Here is a 25,824-nt window from a genome sequence, read left to right as displayed (position 1 = left end):
ACGATTGAGTGAGTGAGTGAGTGAGAGGTTGTGGGTGATGTAACCCTGATCTGTCCCTGCTCTGAACCAAATGGTGAGGTTCAGAGAGGGTGCATTGGTTAACCCAAGTGAGTGAGTGATCTGCCTTAACATGGGATGTCCTTCACCACAAGGCGATTTAAACACACCAAAGGAGCCGTTAGACTAGCCTCTGAGTCTGAGTGTCTGTTTGAAAAAAAGCTGTGAAATGACATAGTGTGACATCTTCTAAACCGTGTTGATCCTTGTGCAGTTATAGCTGCTGAATTTCGCCCACAAAATACACAGTCAATTCACTTTATAGTGTATTCTGTGAAGCACTTTGAGACATCTTGAAGACATTATAAGGCACTATATCAAATGCAGAGATTATTATTATTATTACTGCTTGTCAGTGCACCTAAAGATTTCTCCAGGAGTGTTTTTAAATACCCAGTATCTGTTTTGACCGGCCAGGAGTCTGGGCTTAAGCTCTGTAGCGGTCTCGATTTCAAGATCCTCTCACTCGTCTAAATCCCTTCCCGCCTTGGCACCCACCAACTTTTTTTGACCTTGTTTCTCCCCGCTGCATTACCAGCTGCCTCCGCTCAACTGGCTCTGGCCTCCTGCTTGATCCTATCAACCTCAGTCTTGAAAATTTGAATGGATTCAGCACCCACAGCCTTTTTGGGGAGAGAGTTCTGGATTCCCACTACCCTTTGCGTGAAAGTTTAGAAGTACTTAAATGTATTCAGTACAAGCGTTCAACAATTTGGCGGGGGGTGGGTGGGAGTCACTTTTAGGAAACTACTTAAAATCACTACACACATTTTCCATTGTCTTTCTGGTCCTCGGATGTTCATGATCCCAGGCACTCGACGGTGTAGTTAATAATAAAACAATAATCCTTGCATTTGATATAGCGCCTTATCACGTCTTTGATACGTCTCAACCCGCTTCACAGAATATATGGTTAAGTGAATTGACTATAACGCGGCAGCCAATTGCGCACAGCAGTGTCCCACAAACAGTCGTGGAATGAGTGACAAATTTTTTAAAAAAAATATTACTGGTATCAGACATTGCTACACTTGATTGAACGGAAAATAAATATTCATTGCATGTTTGGTGATGGGAAGCCAGTGGAGCCTGGCCAGAACTGGTGTGATGAAGTTACAGAGAGTCAACCTTGCAGTCAAGTCAGCCTTGTAGAGTCAGCCTTAATTATGTGAGTTCAAAGTCCTGATGTGGGGTTTAAGCACAGATGCTTCTGACTCAGAGGCATGAGTATTGCCAGCTGACGTGTTCAGATCAAACATCCTGTGAAAAAAACAGAATCCAGTCAAACCTTTTCTTTTCAAACCCACAGACTCATTTGCATTGTGTCAGTTTATCAAAGTTGAGTCTCAATATAAAGCCTTTACTGTATTCTCTCCCCCCCACCCCCACAACACATGAGATAAAAATTATAGAATCTTACAGTACAGAAAAAGGCCATTCGGCCCATCGTGCCTGTGTCAGCTCTTTGGGTGGCATTAAAGAAGAACGGTGACCATCAAAAGAGGATGTTTAAAAACTAAGAAAGAGGTGACGAGACAGAGGGATTTGGGGAGGGAATTCCAGAGAACGGGGACTACAACAATAACAACTTGCATTTATATAGCGACCCTCACGCAGGGTAGTGTCCCAGAGCACTTAAATCAAATTGACATCATTGCCATTTGAATTTCACAAGAATCTCAATGACAAGTAGATGAGTGCTACAATAAATCTCTAAAGAGAACCAATTTGTTACAGTTCTGTAGTGTAGTGGCTAGCGCACTCGCCTCGCTAGCAGGAGGACCCGGGTTCGATTCCTGGGCAGGGCGAAACCTTAGGCAAGTTTCCTTGCTCCACATGTCTCTGTTTACTTAGCAGTAAGTAGGAACCTGGTTGTTAGTCGATTGGTGGATCAGTTTTCCATGGGTAATAATCCCTTAAAAAAAATATGATCACTCAATCCACAACTGTTTATGGGATATTGCTGTGTGCAATTCGTTGCTGTGTTTCTCCCACAAAATATACTGTCAATTCACTTTACAGTATATTCTTTGAGACGTCTCAAAGATATAAGGCATGGTATTAAATGCAAGGATTATTATTATTATAGTTCTGCCAAGCGCTTCACTGCTGGGAATTAATTAAAATCCTTCCACTGTGTATTACCATTGACTTGCTTAGGCTACTATTCCTCCTGTGAAATGCCTTGTGTGAATGTGATGCTGTAAATGTCAGCTTGTCAGGTGTCTTTTATTAAAAGTAGATCGACTGTAAATAATTGATATTTGTGATGCATCTTCAATCCTATTTATTGCACCATGTTGGAGACTTTGAACTCACAAGTCTAGACTAACTCTCCAGTGCAATGCTGTGGGGATGCGCTGTGTTGTCGGAGGTGGCATCCATCAGATGAGATCTTAAACCAGGTCCCGTCTGCCTGTTCAGGTGGCCGTTAAAGATCCCATGGCACTATTTGAAAAGAGAAGGGAGTTTCTCTCTCTCGGTGTCCTGGCCAGCAATAGTAATAATCCTTGCATTTAATATAGTGCTTTATCAAGTCTTCGGGATGTCTCAAAGCACTTCACAGGATATACTGTAAAGTGAATTGACTGTATGTTTTGTGGGCGAAATCCCCCAATTAAAATTGGTCACTCCATGGCTGTTTGTAGGACGTTGCTGTATGCAAATAGACTGCCTCATTCGCCTAATAAATAAAATCACTGCACTTTATTAATCCTGTGAAGTGCTTTGAGATGTCCTCCTGACATGCAATGCGCTATATCAAATGTATGGATTATTATTATGTAACACCAGGTAGAAACATAGACATTTTTAGGCATGGAAGGGGGCCATTTGTATCAACCTAAAAATCATATCAGTCTGACCTTAGACATTTAATAATAATAATCCTAGCATTTGATATGGCACCTTATCACGTCTTTGAGACGTCTCAAGGTGCTTCACAGGATATACTGTAAAGTGTCCTTTTTGTGGGCGAAACCTTATTTATTTCAGATGTGGCAGAAATAAATCTTTTTCACGAGTGTGTGATGATGTGAAGATACCTGATTTTTTATCAGTTGTGATGTTGACTGTCTCATTTGGTAGCATGCTATCTCTTATTCGGAACATTATGGGTTCAAGTCTCACATCGGTCATAGTCTTTTAGCTCAGGGTGGTCCAACTAGCGGCCTGTGGGCTGACTTCATCCAGCCTGCCCCTACCTCTATTTCATCTGGACCTCTCACTCCCTCCATAACCTGTAAATGTTATATTATGTTTCTGGGAGGGAAACACAAAAATATTGCTTATGCGACCCACAGACGTTCCTTAGATAAGGTATCAGGCCCAAAAGGTTGGACCACCTTCTTTTTAGACTGACACTCCAATGTAGTGTTGGAGGAGCACAGAATTGTCAGATGTGCTATTCTTCTGATGAGATATTAAACTGAAATCCCATCTGCCTATTTAGGTGCATGTTAAAAATTCCACAGTGATTATTAAAAGACGAGGCAGATTCTACTGTCTTCATGGAGATATATCAAATCTCTGCACAGAATTTTACTGTGAAATGTCATGCCATTGTGTATTTTGTAGGCAAATATGCCAGCCAATTTGAGTATAGTAATGTCCCACAAACAGCCATGGAGTGAGTGCCCAATTTTATTTTGGGGGATTGTTGGCCAGGACACTGGGAGAAGCTCTCTTCTCTTTTCAAGCAGTGCTATGGGATTGTTATCCAAATCCCTGACTGCCCAGCGCCTTGGGACGTCCCATTTGAAAGGTGCTTTACAAATTTAATTTGTTGTTGGCTGTTACAAACAACCTCAGTTTATTGTCTCATCAGAAGAACAGTACTCTGACAATACAACACTCCCTCCCCAGTACTATACTGGAGTGTCTGCCTAGACTGTGTGAGCTCAAAGTCCTCACATGGGGAATGACATTGAACCCACAACCTTCTGACTTGAGAATTGTGGAAAATTCTTAAAATTCAATCTTAATTTGGAATCCTGTTCTTTTTGTGGAAAACTGGCTTCCATGCCATTTCCTTCATGAACACATTATCCCAGCTTTAACCACCCTCCTTGGTAACTTGTTCCTGCTGCTTCTGTGGTCAGCGAGTCAGCTGCCTTCAGCCAATCTTTCATCAAGCGCAAACCCAACCTCATACCATTATGAGGAGTGGCTTGCCCTTGATGAAATTCTGGCTTAAGGCAGCTGTCTATTCACTGGAAACTGTAGGGCTGTGAAGCTCATACCCAAGTTCTTTCCCTGTCATGCCTTTCTCTCATCTCTGAGTCAGAAGGTTGTGGGTTGAAGTCCTTGCTAGATTCTTAGGAACTGATATAGTCTAAGTTGACCCACCAATGTGATGCTGGGGGCGGGGGTGTTACGTTGTTGGAGATGCCATTCTTCGGATGTTGAGCTGAGATCCCATCTGCTTGTTCAGGTGGAAGTTAAAGATCCCATGGCATGACTCGAAAAGCGAAGGGAGTTTCTCTCTCCTGATGTCCTGGCCATCAATCCCCCAAATAAAATTGATCACTCACTTCATGGCTGTTTTGGGGACATGGCTGGTGCAGATTGAGTTAACCCACAAAATACAGTCACTACACCACACTTGTTTATCCTGTGAAGTACTTTCAGATGTCTCAGCGATTTGATAAGGCGCTGTATCAAATGCTGAGATTATCATTATAATTGTACGATTATTTATTTGTGCAAAGAATATATTTTGAATAACCAGCACAAAATAGCTAAGTTGCCTTGTCTGGGAATGCTGTTGGTATGAATCACTACCCTTATGTATTGTGTAGCTTGTAAGGGGAGGGAGGGGGAATCCAATAGGAATGCATCATTAAGCAGACACATTTTTATTTAATCACTCACCTCCTGCTGACATTCACAAAACACAAGTGGAAAAGGATCTAGATTACATTCCTTCTCTGTTTCTTAAATGAGTCAGTGCCCTGGCCTGAATTGCCTTTCCTGGTCACACCTTCCTACTGACAATTAGATAAATTAGTAACCTTTGATTTTGATACAGTGACTTTCTCTGTAAAGTGTAGTAACTGTGTATTTTGTTTGTTAGTGATCGTGGCAGCCATTTTGCGCACAGCTCATCACCAACAAACAGCCGTGAAGTGAATGACCAGTTTTATCTGGGGGATTGTTGGCCAGAACACTGAGAGACCAAATCCTTCTCTTTTTAGATAGTGTCAGTATTCCTGCACTAGACTCCACGCGTCCATCGCCCCATCCTCCCCGGCTCCCCATCCCCCAGCAGATCAAGTTCAAGATCTTCACCTGTACCTTTAAATCCTTCCATGGTCTTGCCCCACTCTGTGACCTCCTCAGCACTGGCTTGCTTTAGGTCCCCGGCCACATGTGCCCCACCATCGGTTGTCGGGTTTTCGGAGTATCTGCCTCCACCCTCTGGAACTCCCAGATTCACCCTTCGATTCGCCCCTTCCCTCGCTTCCTTCAAGGTCTGCCATAAATCCTTCCTCTTTGATCGCGATTTGGCCATCCTCTCCCCGCTCCCCATATCCCTGTCGCCCACCCCCTGCTTGGATGAAAATGTTTGACTTAGAACGTCCTCCCGACATGAAAGGCACTTTATAAATGTAGATTTGTATTGTCATATTGTCACGGTATCTTTAACATCCATCTGAACAGACACAGATGGGATCTCTTTGTAAAGAAATACTTGATTATAAATGTGTACAAGTAGGAGGTCATTTTGACCTGTTGCATTGGAATGTCAGCCTGAACTATAAATTGAAAGACCTAATATAAGACTCAAACCCTCAACCCAGAGGTGAGAGTGCTGCCAGCTGAGCCAGACTGACACCTTTATTCCAGTGAAAAATTACCGTAATGGAGTATTTGTAAGACTCATTGTATAAATCTTCATTTCTTTGGTCAGCTGGGTGTCTGGTGCATGTGGAAACCCACCACCATACTTAAGAATATCCAAACCAGACTGAGAATTAGCATATTACAGCACATAAACAGACCATTTGGCCTAACTGGGCCACGGTGGTGTTTATATCTCCACACAAGTCTCCACGCCTCCTTTTCCCCTTCCTCTGTTCATCCCATTCAGCTCCTGTTAACCCTGCAAGCCAAAACCCTAATGGATAGGTTGAGTCCTAGCCGGACAATAATAATCTTTACATTAGAATACATTAGGCGGCCTAACTGGTCTATGTTGGTGTTTATGCTCCACATGAGCCTCCTCCTGCCCTTCCTCAACTAAGCCTTCAAGCATAACCTTCTATTCCTTTCTCCTTCATGTACCTATCTAGCCTTCCCTTAAATACATCTATGCTATTTGCCTCAACAACTCCTTGTGGTAGAATGTTCCACATTCTCACTACTCTCTGTGTGAAGACATTTCTTCTAACTTCCCTATTTGATCTATTTGTGACTATTTTATATTGATGGCCCTTGGTTTTGGTCTCCCCCACAAGTGGAAACATTTCATAATTTTTAAGACCTCTGTTAGGTCACCCTTTACCCTCCTTTTCAAGAGAAAAGAGTCCAAGGATGTTCAGCCTTTCCTGATAGGTTACATTTGATATAGCGCCTTATCACGTCTTCGAGACGTCTCAAAGCGCTTCACAGAATATATTGTAAAGTGAATTGACTGGATACTTTGTGGGCGAAACGCGGCGGGAAAGCTTGTCAAACAGCAATATCAATGGCAAGCTATGGTTTTAGCTGTTCAGATTCCAGAAGTACCCCAACACACACTCTGGAGGCCTCAAGCCTTGGCTCTTGCCAGACTACTTTCTGGAATTAGGTAAACAGGATTTGTCCCTCCAGGGAGAGAGCGCACATTCCATTCCAACAATCTATCGCTGGGATTTCCATGTGTAGATGGGATGCATGGAATTCTCAGTTTGGTTTGGATATTCTTAAACATGGTGATAAACATTAAACTCTTTCTGCATGTGACAGACACCCTTATCCCTTATGTATGCAACAAATTTTCTATTTGCTTCAACCACAACTTCCTGCAGTTGTTCCACATTTTCTGCATAAAGAAGTTCCATCTAAACTCCCTATTAGATCTACTACTGCCTAGCTTATATTTATACCCTCTAGTTTTGAACTTACCAAGTGGAAACATCAACATCCACCATATCAAATCCTTTCATAATTTTTAACCCCTCTAGTGGGTCCTTTCTCTATTGGAGTCCTGTAGCTCAGTGGTTAGAGCACTCGCCTTGCAATTGAGATACCGGGGTTCAGTTCCAGGCAGGGCGAAACCTTGGGCAAATTTCCTTACTCCTCGCCTTACTCTAATAATAATCCCTCCAAAAAAATAATAAATTGGTCATTTTCAATCCACGACTGTTTGTGGGACACTGCTGTGCGCAATTGGCTGCCGCGTTTCGCCCACAAATATACAGTCAATTCACCTTACCACATATTCTGTGAAGAATTTTGAGACATCTAGAAGACTTGAAAAGCACTATATCAAATGCAAGGATTATTATTATTATTATTGTCTCAATTGTCTCCTCTCCAGAGAGAAAGCTCTAACCTATGCAATAGTTCTTGACAGCTGTATTCCCTCATAAACTGGTACCATCCTTGTAAATCTAAGGTGCCCTTTCTCCAATGCTGCAATATCCTTCCTGTAACATAGTAACCAGAACTGCACGCGGTATTCCACATGTGATCTAACCAAAGTTCTATATAAATGTGACCTTACTTCCCTGCTCTTATATCCTGTGGCTCTGGACAAAAAGCCAAGGACTCTATTTGTGTTCCCAAGGCCTTTTTCATCTCTGCTGCTACTATTAGAGCCTGATAAATCTGAATGCCTAGTTCATTTTGTTACTGCTTACCTATTTCTGGAAAGTAGGTGCATGTTGTCTAAGGATTAGGTACCTCGGATTGTGCATTCCTGTAGTTTAATAATAATAACAATATTAATCCTTGCATTTAATATAGTGCTTTTTCATATTATTGAGACGTTTCAAAGAGCTTCACAGAATATACTGCAAAGTATATTTGTGGGCGAAATGTGTCAGCCAATTGCGCACAACAGGGTCCCACAAACGTTGTGGATTGAGTGATTAACCACCAAAGCTTGTCATTGTGAGCATTGTCAGGCAAACTTCCTGCTGCTTTAACTATCATCTAAGTCATGGTGATGAGACAGGCTGGCTGGGCTGTCATCTGCAGTGTCCTGGAGACTGCGGACCTGCCTGGTTCAGGAACTGGACTAGAGACTGTCACAGAGAGTTGACTCAATTCGTTGAGGGACATTGGCAAATAGTCAGGTTCATTGTGAAGCCGCCTCTGCCTCCAGGGTGCTTGGCAACAGGTCATTATTGGCCGAAGCCCTCCTTGTAAGCAGCCTCTTCCTCAGTTGTTTAGATCCACCTCCACCTCACTGCTTCGTCGTGGGGGGGGAGCGGAGTTAAAATCATTCTCTCTGTACAGTAGTTGAGCCGCTTTCCTGCCAGACAGTAAAATGATGCGTAAAATCTCTTGGTCGGATATCTTTGGTATAACTACTTCGTGGTGCAATATAATAATAATAATAATAATAATAATAATAATAATAATGATAATAATAATCCTTGCATTTGATATGGGGTTTATCATGTTATTAAGACTTCACAAAGCAATTCACAAACTATATACTGTAAAGTGAATTGACTGTGTATTTTGTGGGTGAAACATGGCAGCCAATTGCGCACAGAAGTGCCCCACAAACAGTCATGGAGTGAGTCACCAAATTATTTATTTATTTGTTTAGGAGGGATTGTTACCCTCGGAAAGCAATTCGCCAATCGACTAACAACTGGGCTCCTACTTACTGCTTGGTGAACAGATGCGTGTGGAGTAAGGAAACTTGCCTCAGGTTTTGTCCAGCTTGGGAATAAACCCGGGTCCTCTCGCTTGCAAGGCGAGGGCGCTAACCACTATGCTATTTTTACTGATAATTCTGCTCAATCCCTCGCTCTGCAGTTTCCTTAGAAGGAGAGCTTGGACGGTATGCAAAGTTGTGAAGTATCTTCAGACGGTGCAGATGATCCTCTCAGTTGTGGCTCACAGAGAAGACGACAACCTCGAATTGTGATTATCGGTGCTGGGCTCGCTGGCCTGTCTGCTGCTAAACAGCTTCTGGAGAATGGCTTTTCCCACGTCACGATTCTAGAAGCTTCTGAGCGAATTGGAGGAAGAGTGCAAAGCGTTAAACTTGGTCAGTTTTGACAGCACACATTGCCATCTCTGCCTTCTTTCCCTCCCCTTCAAGAGTCTCTGGGGTGTGAGGTGCCCTGACCACTGAAACGATAATAATAGCAATCTTGCACTTGATATAGTACCTTGTCAAGGCGTCGAGATGTCTCAAACACTGCACAGGATACACCGGATATCAAGTAGAGTGACTTTTCTTTGGTAAATGTTGCGGCCAATTTGCACACAATGTCTTAACAATAACCATGATTTCAATTGACCCAATTTTATTTTGGGGGATTGTTAGCCAGGACACCAGGAGAGAGAAACTCCTTTCTCTTTTCGAATAGTGCTGTGGAATCTTTAATGTCCACCTGAACAGGCAGATGGGACCTTGGTTTAAGGACGGGTATCTTTTGCATTAATTCCTGGATGGAGTTGGTTGCTTGCTCATCCCTGTTTGCGGGGCATTGACCTGAACTGATTTGCTGCCTTGCTCGCCTGCGGAGTGAACAGTCGCTGCACTTTCCAGTGAAAGTCCTGTGAAGTACTTTGAGATATCTCGACAATATGATAAGGTGCTGAATCAAGTGCAGGAATTATTATAGTAAACTCCTGAGATCTTAAGTTATCATGCTGGCATTCTCCTGGCCTCATTTATTTATGTATTCATACATATGCTTAACTTGCCACTCCAGATAACTCATCACTGAGCCCTTTCTCTTGGAGAGATGAGTTATCAAGAGTTTAGTGTATATAAATGCAACCATAAAATGTTTACAGCACAGAAGGAGATCATTTGGCCCATTGTGTCTGCACTGATGCTAATTCCCCTACCAGAGATATCTTCACTGATACCTTTTCCTTCTCATGTGCCTTCTCTGCACTTTTTACATTTATTTCCTTGGGGTTTCATCCCCATCCTCAGGTCACGCCTGTAGACCTTCCTCTTTGACCGTGCCTATGATCACCTCCCCCTCCCCCCTCACCCCGCTCCCCCCCCCCCCCCCCAACTCGGCGTCGTGCTCCACCACTGTCAAGCGCTCTGGGATGCTACCCTGCTTTAGGGACGCTATATAAATTGTTAAATAAATGTAAATTGTATTATAAATGTATTTTTCTCTCTCTTGCTCTTTCTCCTCTCTTTGCTCACTTGTCTTTTTTCTTTCTCTCTCTTTCTCCTCTATTCTTTTTCCTCTCTCTCTCTCTCTCGCTCTCTCTTGCTCTCTCAGGCTGTGCTACATTTGAGCTCGGGGCTACCTGGATACACGGTGCACATGGGAACCCGGTTTACCAGCTAGCAGAAGATCATGGTCTCCTTGAAGAAACTACAGATGGAGAAGGAAGTATTGGCCGCATCAGCCTCTACTCAAAGAATGGGGTGGCCCATTATTACACTAGCAGCGGCAAGAGAGTGCCCAAGGATTTTGTTGAAGAATTCAGAGATGTGTATAATGAGGTTAGATCATGTTACTACTTTGGTGGAGTGCACCAAACTACTTTTACTTTTTCAGAACCTAAATGTTTTAAAGATTTCATCTGTTCAAAAATACATCCTGGGGTTTCGAAAGGATGGAAATCGGGTGGGCCATCAGCCTCTCTGCTCCCACCCTTTGGAACTTCATCCCACAGTCCCTTTGCCTCACCCTCTCCCTTTTCTCCTTCAAGGCAGGTCTCAAGACGCACCTCTTTGACCGTGTCTTCAGTCACCCGCCTACCCCCACCCGCCCTGCCCTCCACCCCTCCTGATCCCAACCCCCAGCTTGGGTCCAAATCCCTGCCTACCTTGGGATGTGCTCCTGATGTGAAAGGTGCTTTACAAATGTAATTTGTTGTTGTTGTTGAAGTCACTCCAACTTCCCTCCCCTCTTTTGAGGCTCGTCTCGAGATGTACCTTTTTGACCATGCTTTCTGTCTCTTTTTCCCTTCATACCCACCACCCCAACTCCCACCCCCAGCTCAGGGGCTCAGCTGGCAGTGTCAAATTGCTTAGAGACATCCTCCTGGCATGGAAGGTGCTGTATAAATGTCAATTGTATTGTATTTCTTCAAGTTCTTTGTTTACTCTGCATTTGTAGTGCATCACCTCAATGGAACTTTTACAGTACTAACCGCCCAACCTCCTGCCTACACAGTCTTTAAGACTTCCCAACATTTTCTTCTCCATAGGTCTATGACCTGACACAGGAGTTCTTCCAACATGGCAAGCCGGTTGGTGCAGAAAGCCAAAACAGTGTTGGCGTATTCACACGGAATGTGGTGCGGAACCGCCTCAAGGCTGATCCTGATGACTCGGAGAGCACCAAGAGGCTGAAGCTGGCGATGCTCCAGCAGCACTTGAAGGTAAGAGAGTTACTTAGAAGGGCTTCATTTAGCTCTATCTCCAGTGGCTACATGGAGCTTTAGTAATAATAATAATAATCCTTACATTTGATATAGCGCTTTTCCCGTCGGGAGGACGTCCCAAAGCGCTTCACAGAATATACTGTAAGGTGAATTGACTGCATATTTGTGGGCGAACGCGGCAGCCAATTGCGCACAGCAATGTCCCACAAACAGTCGTAGATTGAAAATGACCAATTTTATTATTGTTTTTGGTTTTTGGAGGAATTATTATTAGGGTTGTGGCGTAAGGAAACTTGCCCAAGGTTTCGCCCTCTGCCTGGAATTGAACTCAGGTCTCTTGATTGCAAAGCGAGTACCCTAACCACTGAGCTACAGGACTCCGACTACAGGACTAGGAGCATTTATTTGGTCAGCTGGGTGTCTTGACACATGCGTCGGTTTAGTTTGCTTCAATAATAATAGTAATAATTATAATAATGTATTTGATACTGAGCCTTATCATGTAGGCAAGATATCTCAAAGCGTTTTGTAGGATTTTACTGTGAAGTGTAGTGACCGTGTGTTTGTAGGTGAACGCAGCAGCCAATTTGCACACAACAATGTTCGAAAACAGCCATGAAGTGTCTGATCGATTTTATTTGGGGGATTGTTGGCCAGGACACCAGGATAAACGTTCTTATCTTCAGTGCCTTTGTGTGTCACCCTGGCTCAGTGGTTGTGCTCTCATCTCTGAGTCAGAAGTTCAAGCCGCACATTGGGATTTGGAATCACATAGTCCTAAAATGACACTCCAATGCCTGGGAGGGTAGGGGGTGGTATTGTTGGAGGTGACGTCCTTCGGATGAAATGTTAAACTGAGGTCCCATCTGCCTGTTCAGATGAACGTTAAAGATCCCATGGCACTATTCGAAAAGAGAAGAAAGTTTCTTCCGGTGTCCTGGTCAACGATCCCTCAAACAGAATTGCTCACGCACTCCATGGCTATTTGTAGGACAATGCTGTGTGCAAATTGGCTGTTGAGTTTCACCCCCAAAATACACAGTCACTACACTTTCGGGTATGGGGGGATGCCCCCACCTCAGGTCTACGCCTTCTAACCCTGCCTCCCTTCCCACACCGGCAGGTGGAGAGCTGTGAGAGCAGTTGCCACAGTATGGACGAGGTGTCCCTGAGTGAGTTTGGCGAGTGGACCGAGATCCCCGGTGCCCACCACGTCATCCCCAGCGGCTTCGTGAACATCGTGGAGATCCTGGCTTGCGACATCCCCGAGTCTGTCATCCAGCTGCACAAGCCAGTCAAGTGCGTGCGCTGGAACCAGTCGGTCAGCAAGGAGATCCACTGTGTACGCAGCTCCTTCCCCGACCACAACCGCGATGGGCAGGAGGATGAGGAGGAAGAGGAAGGCTACCAGGTGTCAGTGGAGTGCGAGGACTGCGAGGTCATCTTAGCCGACCACGTTATCGTGACCATGTCTCTCGGGATGCTGAAGAAGTTTCATGAGACCATGTTTCGGCCAAGCCTGCCCCATGAGAAGGTCTCAGCCGTCCAGATGCTGGGGATCAACACCACCGACAAGATCTTCCTGGAGTTTGAGGAGCCCTTCTGGGGCCCCGAGTGCAACAGCATCCAGTTTGTCTGGGAGGACGACGCGGAGACCGAGAGCCTGACATACTCGGAGGAGCTGTGGTACAAGAAGATCTGCAGCTTCGACGTTCTCTACCCGCCTGAGCGGTATGGCCACGTGCTGAGTGGCTGGATCTGCGGCGAAGAGGCCATCATCATGGAGAGGTACGATGATGAGATAGTGGCCGAGACCTGCACCGATCTTCTGCGAAGATTCACAGGTTACTAAATTTTTGTGTTTCTTTTAAAGATTTTTTTTCTTTCCCCCACGTCTGCCCAATCTCCTTCTTGAGATTCCTGAAATTGGATTGATGGAAATTGGCGATCCACCCGATCCTAGCTTGTGATTATCCGGTTGTGGCTCCTTACCGCCCTTTCCCCCACCACCTCTTCCACTGGAGTTCCCGGTGCAGGAGTGAAATGCAGAGTGGAGTCCGGTAGCGCAGTGGTTAGAGCACTCGCCTCGCAAATGAGTGGACTTGGGTTTGCTTCCCGGGCAGGGTGAAACCTTAGGCAAGTTTCCTTGCTCCACACACCTCTGTTTACTTAGCAGTAAGTAGAAACCCGGTTGTTAGTTAATTGGCGGATTGTTTTCCGGAGCTAATAATCCCTTCAAAATAAATAAATTGGTCACTCAATCCACGACTGTTTGTGGGACACTCCCGGCGCAATTAGCTGCTGTGGTTCGCCCACAAAATATTCGGTCAATTCACTTTACAGTATATTCTGTGAAGCCCTTTGAGACATCTCAATGATGTAATACGGCATTATCAAATGCAAGGATTATTATTATTATAAAAGTTTCCTCTCTTTTGAATGGATTGCTCCTGCAAGTGATAATCTCATCGGCAAATATTGAGCCTTTGTACTGTGCTCGCCATGTTTTCTCTGGCCGCATTTTCTTCCCCATCTGCTCTCATCCCCTCGAATCCACCATCAATGAGTAAGCTTTCAGCTCCTTGGTGTCCTCTGGGAAATCTCTCCCAACATCTCGTAACTTGGCACCATTTCCCCTTGTCTTCAAAACTCATTTAAACCCCACCTCCTTGACTGTACCACCTTACTCTGAATTCCAGAAAGTATTAAGCACAGGTTGGTAAGAGCCAGCCTTGGGGACCCCTGAGTGTGTGTTGGAATACTGAAGAGTCTAACCAGCTTGTCCAGCGAGGACCACCCTACCCATCAGGGCTCTGGATTGTAGGGTTAATAGGAGCTGAGTTGGATGACTCCCTGCCCCTGTGTCTGGTCTGTCCTTCCAAGTCCTCCTGATGATCCAGTCTGGCTGTGTTGTCGTCAGCAGTGCCCTGGAGTACTGTGGACCCCCTGGCTCAGGAACTGGACTACCGAGACCGTCACAGAGAGTGGGCTTGATTCAGATATTCCGTTGCCAGTTCAGCTCCAAGAAGATCACGTTCCAGGCGAAAGTCCCGGAGGATGCCTGGCACATTGGACCCGTAGAAGGAAGAAATAAAAAGGAGTTATAACATACTCAAACGAGAAGGAGTGGAGGGGAAACATTGGTGGAAGAAATGATTCTTATAGGGCTTCCATCCACAATACTTGTGGATGTAGCACTGTGGACCATCCCATCCCCTAACTGATGCACTGCATATTGTCGGCATGTACATCATACAACGTTGGCTTGAGGGGGATGTGGAGGAGGGAGTGGGAAGAGAGAGTTCAAACTCTTCTGTTCACAATTCTATTCACCTACCACTTCCTTTGTATCTTGACCTGCTATTATATTATTTATAATAATAATAATCCTTGCATTTGATATTGCGCCTTATCACGCAATTGAGACGTCTCAAAGTGCTTCACAGGGTATACTGTAAAGTGGATTGATTGTGTATTTTGTAGGCAAACAAATTTCCCCATATACAACAACAACAAAATTACATTTGTAAAGCGCCTTTCACGTCGGGTGTATGTTTCAAGGCGCTGGACAGTCAGTGTTTCAGACCCGAGGTGTGGGTTGGGATTGGGGAGGGTGGAGGGCAAGGGGGGAAGGAGGGTGATTGAAAGCATGGTCGAAGAGGAGAGTCTTGAGATGGGTCTTGAAGGAGGCAACGGAGGGGGCGAGGTGGAAGGACTGCGGGATTGGGTTCCAGCGGTTGGGGCAGAGTGGCAGAAGGCCCGTCCGCAATGGTGGGGCAGGCGAGGTGGGGGATGTGAAACAGGCCGGAGCCCTCTGAGCAGAGGGAGTGCGGGGAGTGGTAGGGGGTTAGGATGCTGCACAGGTAGAGGGGATTGAGGCCATGGAGCGCTTTGAAGGTGAGGTCCAGGATCTTGAACTGTGTCCACTAAGTGATGGGGAGCCAGTGGAGTCGGGCGAGGATGGGGGTGATAGGGTCACAGAGTCTGGTGCGGGAGAGGTCATGGGCTGCAGAGTTCTGGATGTTCTGCAGTCTATGGAGCAAGGCGTTTGCATAGTCAAGCCTGAATGTTATGAATGCGCGTATGAGGGTTTTGGTGGCCTGCGGTGTGAGACAGGTGCGGAGCTGGGCGATGTTGTAGAGATGGGGGAAAGCAGAGCGTGTTATGGCACAGATGTGGGGTAGAAAGGATAGTTGAGGGTCAAACCAGACCCCAAGGTTCTGGACTGGCTTAGGGAGGTGGAGTGTGCAACCATAGATGGTGATGCTGTCAACGCCTGAGGCGAGGAGTCACTGACAGCCAATCAGGAGAGCCTCAGTTTTGTTGACGTTCAACTGAAGAAAGTTCGCTCTCATCCAGGACTTGATGTCTGACAGACATTCTGTCAGGACAGCAATGGTCCTGGAGTCAAGGGTGGAGGCAGAGAGTTACAATTGGGTGTCATCCGCATACATGTGGAAGTTGAACTCATGTCTGCGGATGATGTCACCAAGAGGGAGTATATAAATATTGAAGAGGAAGGGGCCAAGGACAGAGCCCTAGGAACACCATACAAGATGGTGCGGGGGATAGAGAAGAAACCGTTTGTGAAGATGAAGTGGAGGCGGTGTGAGAGGTACGATTTGAATCCTTCAAGGACAGAACCATGAAGGTTGAGGTGAGAGGAGAGACGGTGGATGCGGATTAACCATGGGTAATGGTGTCAAAGACAGCAGAGAGGTCAAGAAGGACAAGGAGGCAGAGGGAGCCCTGGTCGTAGAAGGAAAGAATGTCATTTGTCACTTTGACCGGGGCTGTTTCTGTGTTTTGGGCGGCATGGAGGGGAAGGGAGTGGTGGGAGAGGAAGGATCAAAGTTGGGAGCTCATTCCAGGTCCTTGGAGAGGAAAGGGAGGTTGGAGATGGGGCAGTAGTTTGAGAGCAGGAATGGGTCCAGGGAGGGTTTTTTTTAAGGATAGGAGTGATGACGGCCGTTTTTAAAGGGGTGGGAACAGTATCAGTGGACAGGGAGAGGTTTATGATGCTTGTGAGCAGAGAGGCAAGGAGGTGGAGCTGGGAGGTAAGGAGAGGGTAGGGATGGGGTCGAGGGAGCAGGTGGTCGATTTCATGTGGATTATAGTGGTGGTGAGAAAGGAGTGGGAGACAGGTTCGAAGGTGTGCTGGGAAGGATGGGTAGGGGCCGGGGTGAGAGAGGGAGATATGGGGAGGGCGTAGTAGATGGAAGGGCAGAGACAGCTTAGTGGATACCCTCGACTTTGGATTCGCCTTGCAGCTGGCTTTGGAGGTAAGGATGGGCGAGGCATGAGAGTGTGGATGGAGAAGCCGATTGGTGATGGAGAAGAAGAGCATGGGGTTGTCCTTGGTCTCCAAGATTGTCTGGGAGTAGAACAACGATTTAGCGGAGGTGAGGGCAGAGCGTTAAGATTTGATAAGGTCCAGCCAGATCTGCCGATGGACCGTTAAATTAGATTTAAGACATGGCGTTCAGCGCCATGCACCTGTGCTTTAAGGGAGTGGAGATGGCTGATGGATCATGGTTTACTTTTGTGATTAGGAGGTGGTTCGGGAAGTGAGGGGAGCAAGGGAATCGAGAGTGGAGGAGAGGGAACTGTGGAGGAGAGTGAGGAGGATAGGTCATTGCTGGAGGAAGCCCAGAGGGGGGAGGAGTTCAGATGACTCCCAAAGCAGTTGAGAGGGGTGGGGGGAGGGGGGGGAGTCCTTTTTTGCAGAATCCTGGCCAGTCCTCCAAATACAAATTGGTCACTCACTCCATAGCTGTTTGTGGGACAATGCTGTGCAAAACTGGCTGAGGAGGGGAGGGATGGGGCAAAGCGTGTACAAAATCACAGTCAATCAGATAGTTCTTCAGGTGGGTTTTGAAGGTGGAAGGGTGTAGCGATGGGAAAGGGGATTAGAGTTTGGTGTTGGAACCCTCTCCCATTGGATATGGAAGTTTAGTATTAAACTTGCTGCTTGAAGTCTGGTGATGCTGCCAATAAACTGATCCAAAAGGAAAAGGGTTTTGAAATATCAGAATGCAAAGGTTAAATGGGTGATTTTGCTGTATTTCTATGCCGTGGTATACATGTAGCATAGGCACGATGGGCTGAATGGCCTCCTTCTGTGCTAGAATCAGGAATATTCTATGAATACTTCATATTTGATACAATGCCTTTCATGTGGGATTAAGTCTCCAAGCACTTTGTAGGCTAACACAAAAAAGCCAATTTTGTGCTCTGAAATGTCCCACAAACAGTCAGGGGGATTGTTGGCCAGGACACCATGACAAACTCCTTTCTCTTTTCAAATAGTGCCATGGGATCTTTAAAGTCCAGTTGACTAGGCAGACTGGACCTCGGTTTAACGTCTCATCTGAAGGAAGGCCCACTCAAGTTCAGCACACCCCCAGGCTTCCATTAGAGCATCAGCCTAGACTATACGAGTTGAGCACCTGACATGGGGCTTGAATCCACAACAACAACGAATTGCATTTATATAGTGCCCTTCATGTAGGGTAGTGTCTTGGAGTACTTAACCATGGCAGAACTTAATGCTGAGCCGGGAAGAAAGGGGTGATGACTGTAGAGCAACCAGAAGTTCTCAGGTGTGGCCTGGACACAGCTCTGTGTGGAGAATGTGACATGACTTCTTGTTGTGATGATTTGTTGAGCTTTATAATCCGACTGGGGTTCTCTGTATTTTGAACGCACTTTACAATTCTCTTGGCAGGTAATCCAAACATTCCCAAACCTCGGAGGATGCTGAGATCCAGGTGGGGCAGCAACCCTTACATCCGGGGATCGTATTCCTACATTCGAGTTGGGTCGAGTGGAGCTGATGTGGAGGAGCTTGCAAAGCCATTGCCTTATCCAGAAAGCACAAAAGCCACTGTAAGTACATTTACAATAATGCTTGCATTTGATAAACAGTAGAGTAGGTTGTGAGTTCAAGAACTGCATTGTTGGAAGTTGCGTCTTTTATACCAGGGAGTTTTTCGCGGAGTCCTGGCCAATCCTCCTGATAAAAATTGGTCATCAACTATATGGCTGTTTGTGGGAGATCATTTTGTGCAAATTGGCTGTTGTGTTTGCCTATAAAATACAGTCATTACACTTCACAGTAATATCCTGTGTAAACATCTCAATGACGTGATAAGGCAATTAGATTAGCAGGCTAAAGCAGACAACATCCATACATATAAAACCAAAGAGGTAATGATAAACGTTAGTCCGACTTCAGTTAGAATATCGGATCCAGTATTTGATCTCTTTAGGAAAGACATCAAGGCTGAGAGGTTATAAAGGCAATTTACTAGGTTGATACCAGGGATGAGTGTTTTGGCCTATTCGTAGAGGGAGTTACTGCTGGAGTTTAAACATCTAAAACAGCTAGGATGTAGGATGTTTTAGATGGTTAACCAGTCATCCGTCAGTTGGTGTTGCAGGGTTAACAGGAGCTGAGTCGGAAAAATCCCAGGCCCCCATGACTGTTCTGAATGTAAAAAAGGAATGCCATTTTATTAAATCGTACAGGGCATTACTCTGGTCAACTTTGGACAATTTTAGTATATTCACAATTCGAGGAACATTGGAGAGTTTAGGCTGGTTGAGCTGAGTCTCAGTCAAACAATCAGTTTCTGGAACGAAGAGTGTTTATGGACTCAGTGAATTGTCCTTTGTTCCATTCTACTCCCACCCAAGGCACTGACTCATGCTGATATATAATGGGATATAATACTATGGTTCCGTGGTTGCCAACTATCATTCAATCCCTTGTTCCAATAGCTATTTGTGTGTACAAGACGATGCCATGGGAGTCTTCATTTACGCTTATTGCTTTTTTCGCCCACAAAACAGTTTTTTTTCCTTAAAAAAATACAGTCAACCCACTTTACAATATATTCTGTGAAGTGGTTTGAAACATCTCAACGTTGTGATGAGGAACGATATCAAATGCAAGGATTATTATTATTACACTTACTGCTTTGGATTTATAATGGCAAATCACAACAACTTGCATTTATGCAGCGCTTTTCACACAGAATTAGCACCTTGTAATGCTGCACATGGTGGGGGTGGGGTGTTTGATGCAAAGCAAGGGATAGAGGTTGGTGAGTATAGAGGTCAAAGTGGTAGGTCTTCAAGTGTGATTTATATGTCACAGTGGGATATCATAGTGAATACGTTTTAATAAGAACATAAGAAATGCGAGATGAAAAAAGACCAAGGCCCATCTAGTTCGCCTTCCACCTTCCTGGTGGTCGCATGCACATATGTCCTGAGCTACCTATGTACTATATCCCATAATGTTATTTCCTAAAAGAAAACTATCTAATCTGTGTTTGAAAGAATCAACACTTCCTGCTTCAACTGTCTCCCTAGGGAGCCAGTTCCACAGGTTCAGTATTTGCTCCCTGAAATGGTGTTTGTGTAGATTCGTTCTGAATTTACCCCAATCACAGGCCGTGTCCTCTGGTTTTACTATTCCGGACAAGTTGAAACAGCCTGTCATGATCTATATCATCTTACCCCTTTAGAATCTTAAAGACAGCAACCGTGTCGCCTCTCAATCTCTTTTCCAGCGTGTACATGCCTAATTTACTTAGTCGCTCCTCATAGTCTGGTCCTTCCATTCCCTCAATCATTTTGGTTGCCATCCTCTGTATCTTCTCGATTTCCCCAATATCCTTTTTGTACTCCGGCGACCAGAACTGTACACAGTGCTCTTAAGGGCCCTCCTGATTGGCTCGCCGCACCTCAGGCGCTGGCAACATCAGCATCCATGGCTGCACACTCACCTCACTAAGCAGTCAGGAACCTGGGTGTCTTGTTTGATCCTGAACTGTCCTTCTGTCCTTTCTCCCCCACATCCGCGCCATGACCGGCACTGCCTACCACCACCTCCGCAACATTGCCAGACTCCGCCACTGCCTCACCCCTCAGGCTGCCGAAACCCTTGTCCATACATCGGCCTTCCCCTCCTCATCGGCCTTCCCAACTCTTCCCTTCACAAGCTGCAGATCATCCAAAAATCTGCAGCCCATGTACTCTCACGCACCAGGCTCCGTGACCTCATCACTCCCACCTTTGCCCGACTCCACTGGCTCCCCATCCCTCAGAGGATTGAATTCAAGATCCTCATCCTCACTTTCAAGGCCATCCATGGCCTTGCCCCCTCCTGCCTCTCTGACCTGCTGACTCCCTAACAACCTGCCCACTCTCTCCGTTCAGCGGGCTCTGGCCTGCTCCATGTCTCCTGCCCGACCCACCCTACCATCGGTGGCCGGGCTTTCAGCCTCTCTGCCCCCACACTCTGGAACTCCATCCCACAGTCTCTTTGTCTTGCTTCCTCCCTTGCCTTCTTCAAGGTCGGTCTCAAGATCCTTCTCTTCGATTTTGCCTTTGGTCACCCTCCCATCTCTTGCCTCCCTCACCCCTACACCACCCCTCCCCCATGCTCGGGTCCTGACACCTGACTGTTCAGCGCTTTGGGACGTCCTCCTGACCTGAAAGGCGCTCTATAAATGTAATTTTGTCGTTGTTGTTGTACTTTACATTTCTTCAATTGAATTTCATCTGCCACCGATCTGCCCAATTCCCAAATATGTTCAAATCCTCTGGCAACCTATCTTGTTCAGCTTCACAATCTATCACCTTCATTAGCTTGGTGTCATCCGCAAACTTAGCCACTATGCTTGCAACTTCTAGTTCCAGATCATTTAATTAATTTAATGAATGATACTAGTAAATATGCAGTGTTTGTGTTCCGAAATTCCATTCATCGTATTCTTTCCCATTACATAGATGTGTCCTATTATATAGACTTTTCCCAGTATACTCACAAAGACAAGGTTACCAAGGCCAAAGGCGCTGATGAATGGAGCTCTCCATAGCTCAGCATCCAATCCCGGACTTGTAAAGCGCTCTGAGATGTTACCTTATGTGAATATAAATGCAGGTTGTTGTTGTTTTTATTCCAAGGGAGGCTAAGATCCTGAACTCATTGAAAATACAGTTCGACACTGCAGTGGTTAGTGAGGAAGGGATGAGATCAAATTATCCAACACCCTCTTATGATTTTCACACACAATGCACAGTCAATTCACTTTCCAATGGTTGCGTGAAGCGCTTTGAGACATCTCAACGACATGATAAGGTGCTATATCAGATGTACGGATTATTACATTATGATCTTTTTCTGCATCACTTTATCAATGACCGTCTTTGCCCCTCTTTGCAGCCTATGCAGATCCTATTTGCTGGAGAGGCGACACACAGGAAGTACTATTCAACTACTCATGGTGCTTTGCTTTCTGGCCAGCGAGAGGCTACGCGCCTCATAGAAATGTACCAAGACCTGTTGCGGGGGAAGGATGGACAAGATGGTCGCACCCAACAAACCACTTACTAGTGAAACGTTCTACTAACTGGACTCAGAGCGTGTGTTCATTGTACAATTTTTAAAACTAGAATATTTTAATTTGTTTAATAAGAGTTTTCTTCAATTCATCCCCCCGCTCCCCACCCCACCCCATGCAATCCATGTAAATCGTTATTTAACACTCTCTGCCTTGGTCATATTGACTGTCTTGGGCCTTGTTTAATTTTTAAATGATGGATGCACTTCTAATCTTATTTTGATTTTGTCCTCTGTCTCCCCACCTCTCTTTCTAATTATTTTACTTTCTCTTTCTTTTTCTCTCTCTCTCCTTCCCTTTCGCTCTCTCTTTATCGTTCTCTCTTTCGCTATCATTTCTTTTTCTCTTTCGCTCTCTTTCTCTTTCCCGCGCTTTCTCTCTCTCTCTCTCTCCCTGTAACGTTAAGTGCCTTCTTGTATTAAGTTATCATTCTAATAAAATGATGAGCATTATCGATATGTCGTTTGGAATCTGATGAACAAATGATGGTTGCGGGGAGACCTGAGCTTACCGGGGGAGTCCCGTAGTGTATTGGTTAGAGCACTCGAGAGACTTGGGTTCGATTCCTGGGTAGGGCGAAACTTTAGGCAAGTTGTCTTATTCAACACACCTCTGTTTACCTAGCAGTAAGCAGGAACCCAGTTATTAATTGATTTGTGGATTGCTTTCCAGGGTAATGATCCCTTCAAAATCATTACATAATAATTTGGTCACTCAATCCATGACTGTTTGTAGGACACTGCTGTGTGCAATTGGCTGCCACACATTGGCTACAAAACTAAAAAATTAAACAGTGATTAGGCACTATATCAAATGCAAGTATTATTACTATTATAATCCTCTGACCTTTCACACCCCAGGACCTCTGTGATCTTCTCCCACCCACTCTCCCGCTTGCCCTGAAACTCTGGAACTCTCTCCCTCAATCACTCCGCTTGCCCCCCTCTTTGTCCATTTTCAGATCGCACCTGAAAACTTTGCTCTTCGCCCTTTCCATGGTACCTTCCCTCTCTCCAGCTCGGCATCAAACAACGCCATTGTTCAACGCTCCAAAACCCTATTCAATGTAAAGTACGCTATATAAACACGCTCAACAGTTCTTGTGGGTTCATGTCACACGTTTGGGGAGAGCCCTGCATTATCAGAGCTGCCGACCTTCAGGTGAAATGTTAAACCGTCTGCCTGTTTGGGTGGATGTTAAAGATCCCATGGCACTGTTCGAAAAGAGAAGGGAGTTTATCCTCGTGTCCTGGCCAACAATCCCCCAAAATAAAATCAGTCACTCACTCCACGGCTGGACTAATAATGACTTTTGACTGAAATGCGGATTTGAAGACATTCTATTAAATACTCATGTAACCCACTCACTTAATTTCCTCCAAATGGATATCAGATTCTTTTCTGTGTTTAGAGATGTCCTCCTGACATGAAAGACGCCACATCACATGTTGCTAGCCCTACCTCATCTTTGTTTTCTATCAAAAAGATTACAACTTTTGCAATCAGACGGAACAATACAAAAAGCTGTACTCTTGATCTATGAGTGTAATTATCCTCTCATTCATACACACACATCCGCAAAGATAACAGTCAGTTTATCCGACAGTAGCTCTATTTTTGTCTTGTCGTTAGGGAGTGTTTCTCTGTAATGGCAGGTTTCATCTTCCATTAGCCACTGACGTAATTTATACCAAAGATTCTTGTGAATTTGTGGCTGGCAGCATCAAACAACAGGCTCAAAGCATATAATTAGTTTGGTCCTACAGTCATGTGACAATATAAAAAGTTCATCTTCTCTCCCACACACAGTGCCAACTGTTTTCTCTCACTCTCACTTGCTGTCTCAGCCTTTCTCATACACATAGCCACCTTTCTTTCTTGTCCTACTGCAGTTGTGCTGCATCGTGGAGTCCTGTAGCTCAGTGGTTAGAGCGCTCGCCTCGCAAAAGAGAGACCTGGGCTCAATTCCTGGGCAGGGTGAAATGTTAGGCAAGTTTCCTTACTCCACACGCCTCTGTTTACCTAGCAGTAAGTAGGGACCTGGTTGTTAGTCGATTCGCGGATCGCTTTTCCAGGGTAATAATCCCTCAAAAAAACAATAATAATTTGGTCACTCAATCCACGTATGTTTGTGGGACACTGCTGTGTGCAATTGGCTGCCGCGTTTCACCCCCAAATATAGTCAATTCACTTTACAGTACATCCTGGGAAGTGCTTCAAGACATCTAAAAGGCATGAAAAGCGCTAAAGCAAGTGCAAGGATTATTATATATATTGTCAGAGATGCCGTCCTTCAGATGACACGTTAAACCGGGGTTCCATCTGCCTGTCCGGATGGCCATTAAACGTCCCATTGCACTGTTCAAAAAAGAGAAAGAAGTTTCTTCTGGTGTCCTGGCCAATAATCACTCGATAGAAGTTGGTTATTCACTTCATGGCTGTTTGTGGGACAATGCTGGGTGCAAATTGGCTGCCATGTTCTCCCACAAAACACATAGGTTAATCCTTAATAACCTTAACAACATCCTTAATGCACTTTAAGGATCTGTAATAATAATAATCCTTGCATTTGATATAGCACCTTATCACACAGTTGAGAAGTCTCAAAGCATTCACAGAATATACTGTAAAGTAAATTGCCTGTGAAATATGGCAGCCAATTGCACACAGCAGTGCCCACGAACAGTTGTGGATTGAGTGAGCAAATTATAATTTTTTTTGAAGGGATTGTTACCCCTGGAAAACGATGTGCCAATCGACTAACAACCGTGTTTCTACTTACTGCTAGGTAAAGAGAGGTGTGTGGAGTAAGGAAAAGTTACATAAGGAATCAAACCCAGGTCCTCTCGCTTGCGAGGCAAGTTGCTAATGAATGCTCAACAAGAATCCACTCCATGTAAAAATCATTTAAGAATATTATTATACTCTGTGAAGCGCCTTGAGATGTGTCGACGACATGATAAGCTGCAGTATCAAGTGCAAGGATTAGTATAAAGATTGTTATATATCTACATGCCCAAAGCCTACAGGCAATGAGAACTCAAGCAGTTTGGTTAGTGTCAGGATATATAATAGAAAGTAATAGTCACTGAAGATCCTTAACTTCACTATGTGGAATAAATGCGTCAATGACTTTGACTAGATGTTACCCTTACAAGAGCTAACACAATCTAATTGAACAGCTCTTAATCTCCTGTGGGGATTTCCAGCTGGGGAAATGCATAGGTTCAAAAGCCACTGTTTCATCTTTGCTTCAAATCTTCCAGAAGTACATTGCGGGGTTTCAACATGTTCAAATCACTCAGCCATTCAAGTGTTAGAAAGTGGCAGAGGGACCCAGAGAGAAAAAGAAAGACTGTGAGAGAGAAAGAGAGAGAGCTATGACTCCAGTCATGATTAATTCATTGACGTTTTTCTCAATAAGAATTGCGAATTAAATTTACCAGAATGTCTAATAATATACATTGACTGAAATGTCAGATACGTCATTCTCACTGTGGCACTAAAAGTATTATCTCTAATCCACAGGGGGAAGTCGGGTCAGGTCAGGAAGCGGAACTCTCTGCCTCAAACCAATGTGGAGCATAAATTCATTGAAAAGGGAATTAGACAATAATAATAATAATAATCCTTGCATTTGACATTGTATCTTTCACATCAGGGGAACATCTCAAAGCATTTCCCAGGATTTACTGTGAAGTGTAGTGACTGTGTGGTTTGTGGATGAATACGCTCAATTTGCACACAGCAATGTTCTGGAAACAACATTAAATTATGTTTATATAACGCCTTTCACATCCCAAGCTGTTGGAAAGTCGAG

The 25,824-nt window shown here is 44.9% G+C and overlaps 1 protein-coding gene across 1 annotated transcript in view; it reads left to right on the top strand.

Annotated features, from left to right (window-relative positions):
• smox (spermine oxidase) overlaps nucleotides 1-22,272 on the top strand; it is a 25,198-nt gene extending 2,926 nt beyond the window's left edge. Inside the window, exons 2-7 of the mRNA XM_007898028.2 lie at nucleotides 9,034-9,268; nucleotides 10,476-10,702; nucleotides 11,413-11,586; nucleotides 12,713-13,433; nucleotides 18,317-18,477; nucleotides 21,827-22,272. Of these exons, the coding sequence (XP_007896219.1) occupies nucleotides 9,061-9,268; nucleotides 10,476-10,702; nucleotides 11,413-11,586; nucleotides 12,713-13,433; nucleotides 18,317-18,477; nucleotides 21,827-21,997 (1,662 nt within the window). The 5' untranslated portion in view covers nucleotides 9,034-9,060 and the 3' untranslated portion in view covers nucleotides 21,998-22,272. The remainder of the gene's footprint in view (nucleotides 1-9,033; nucleotides 9,269-10,475; nucleotides 10,703-11,412; nucleotides 11,587-12,712; nucleotides 13,434-18,316; nucleotides 18,478-21,826) is intronic.
• Nucleotides 22,273-25,824: the final 3,552 nt, after the last annotated feature.

The sequence above is a fragment of the Callorhinchus milii genome, unplaced genomic scaffold (genome assembly GCF_018977255.1).
Source record: "Callorhinchus milii isolate IMCB2004 unplaced genomic scaffold, IMCB_Cmil_1.0 Scaffold34, whole genome shotgun sequence".
NCBI classification, from domain to species: Eukaryota; Metazoa; Chordata; class Chondrichthyes; order Chimaeriformes; family Callorhinchidae; genus Callorhinchus; species Callorhinchus milii.
This window is presented reverse-complemented; position numbering and strand designations above follow the sequence as displayed.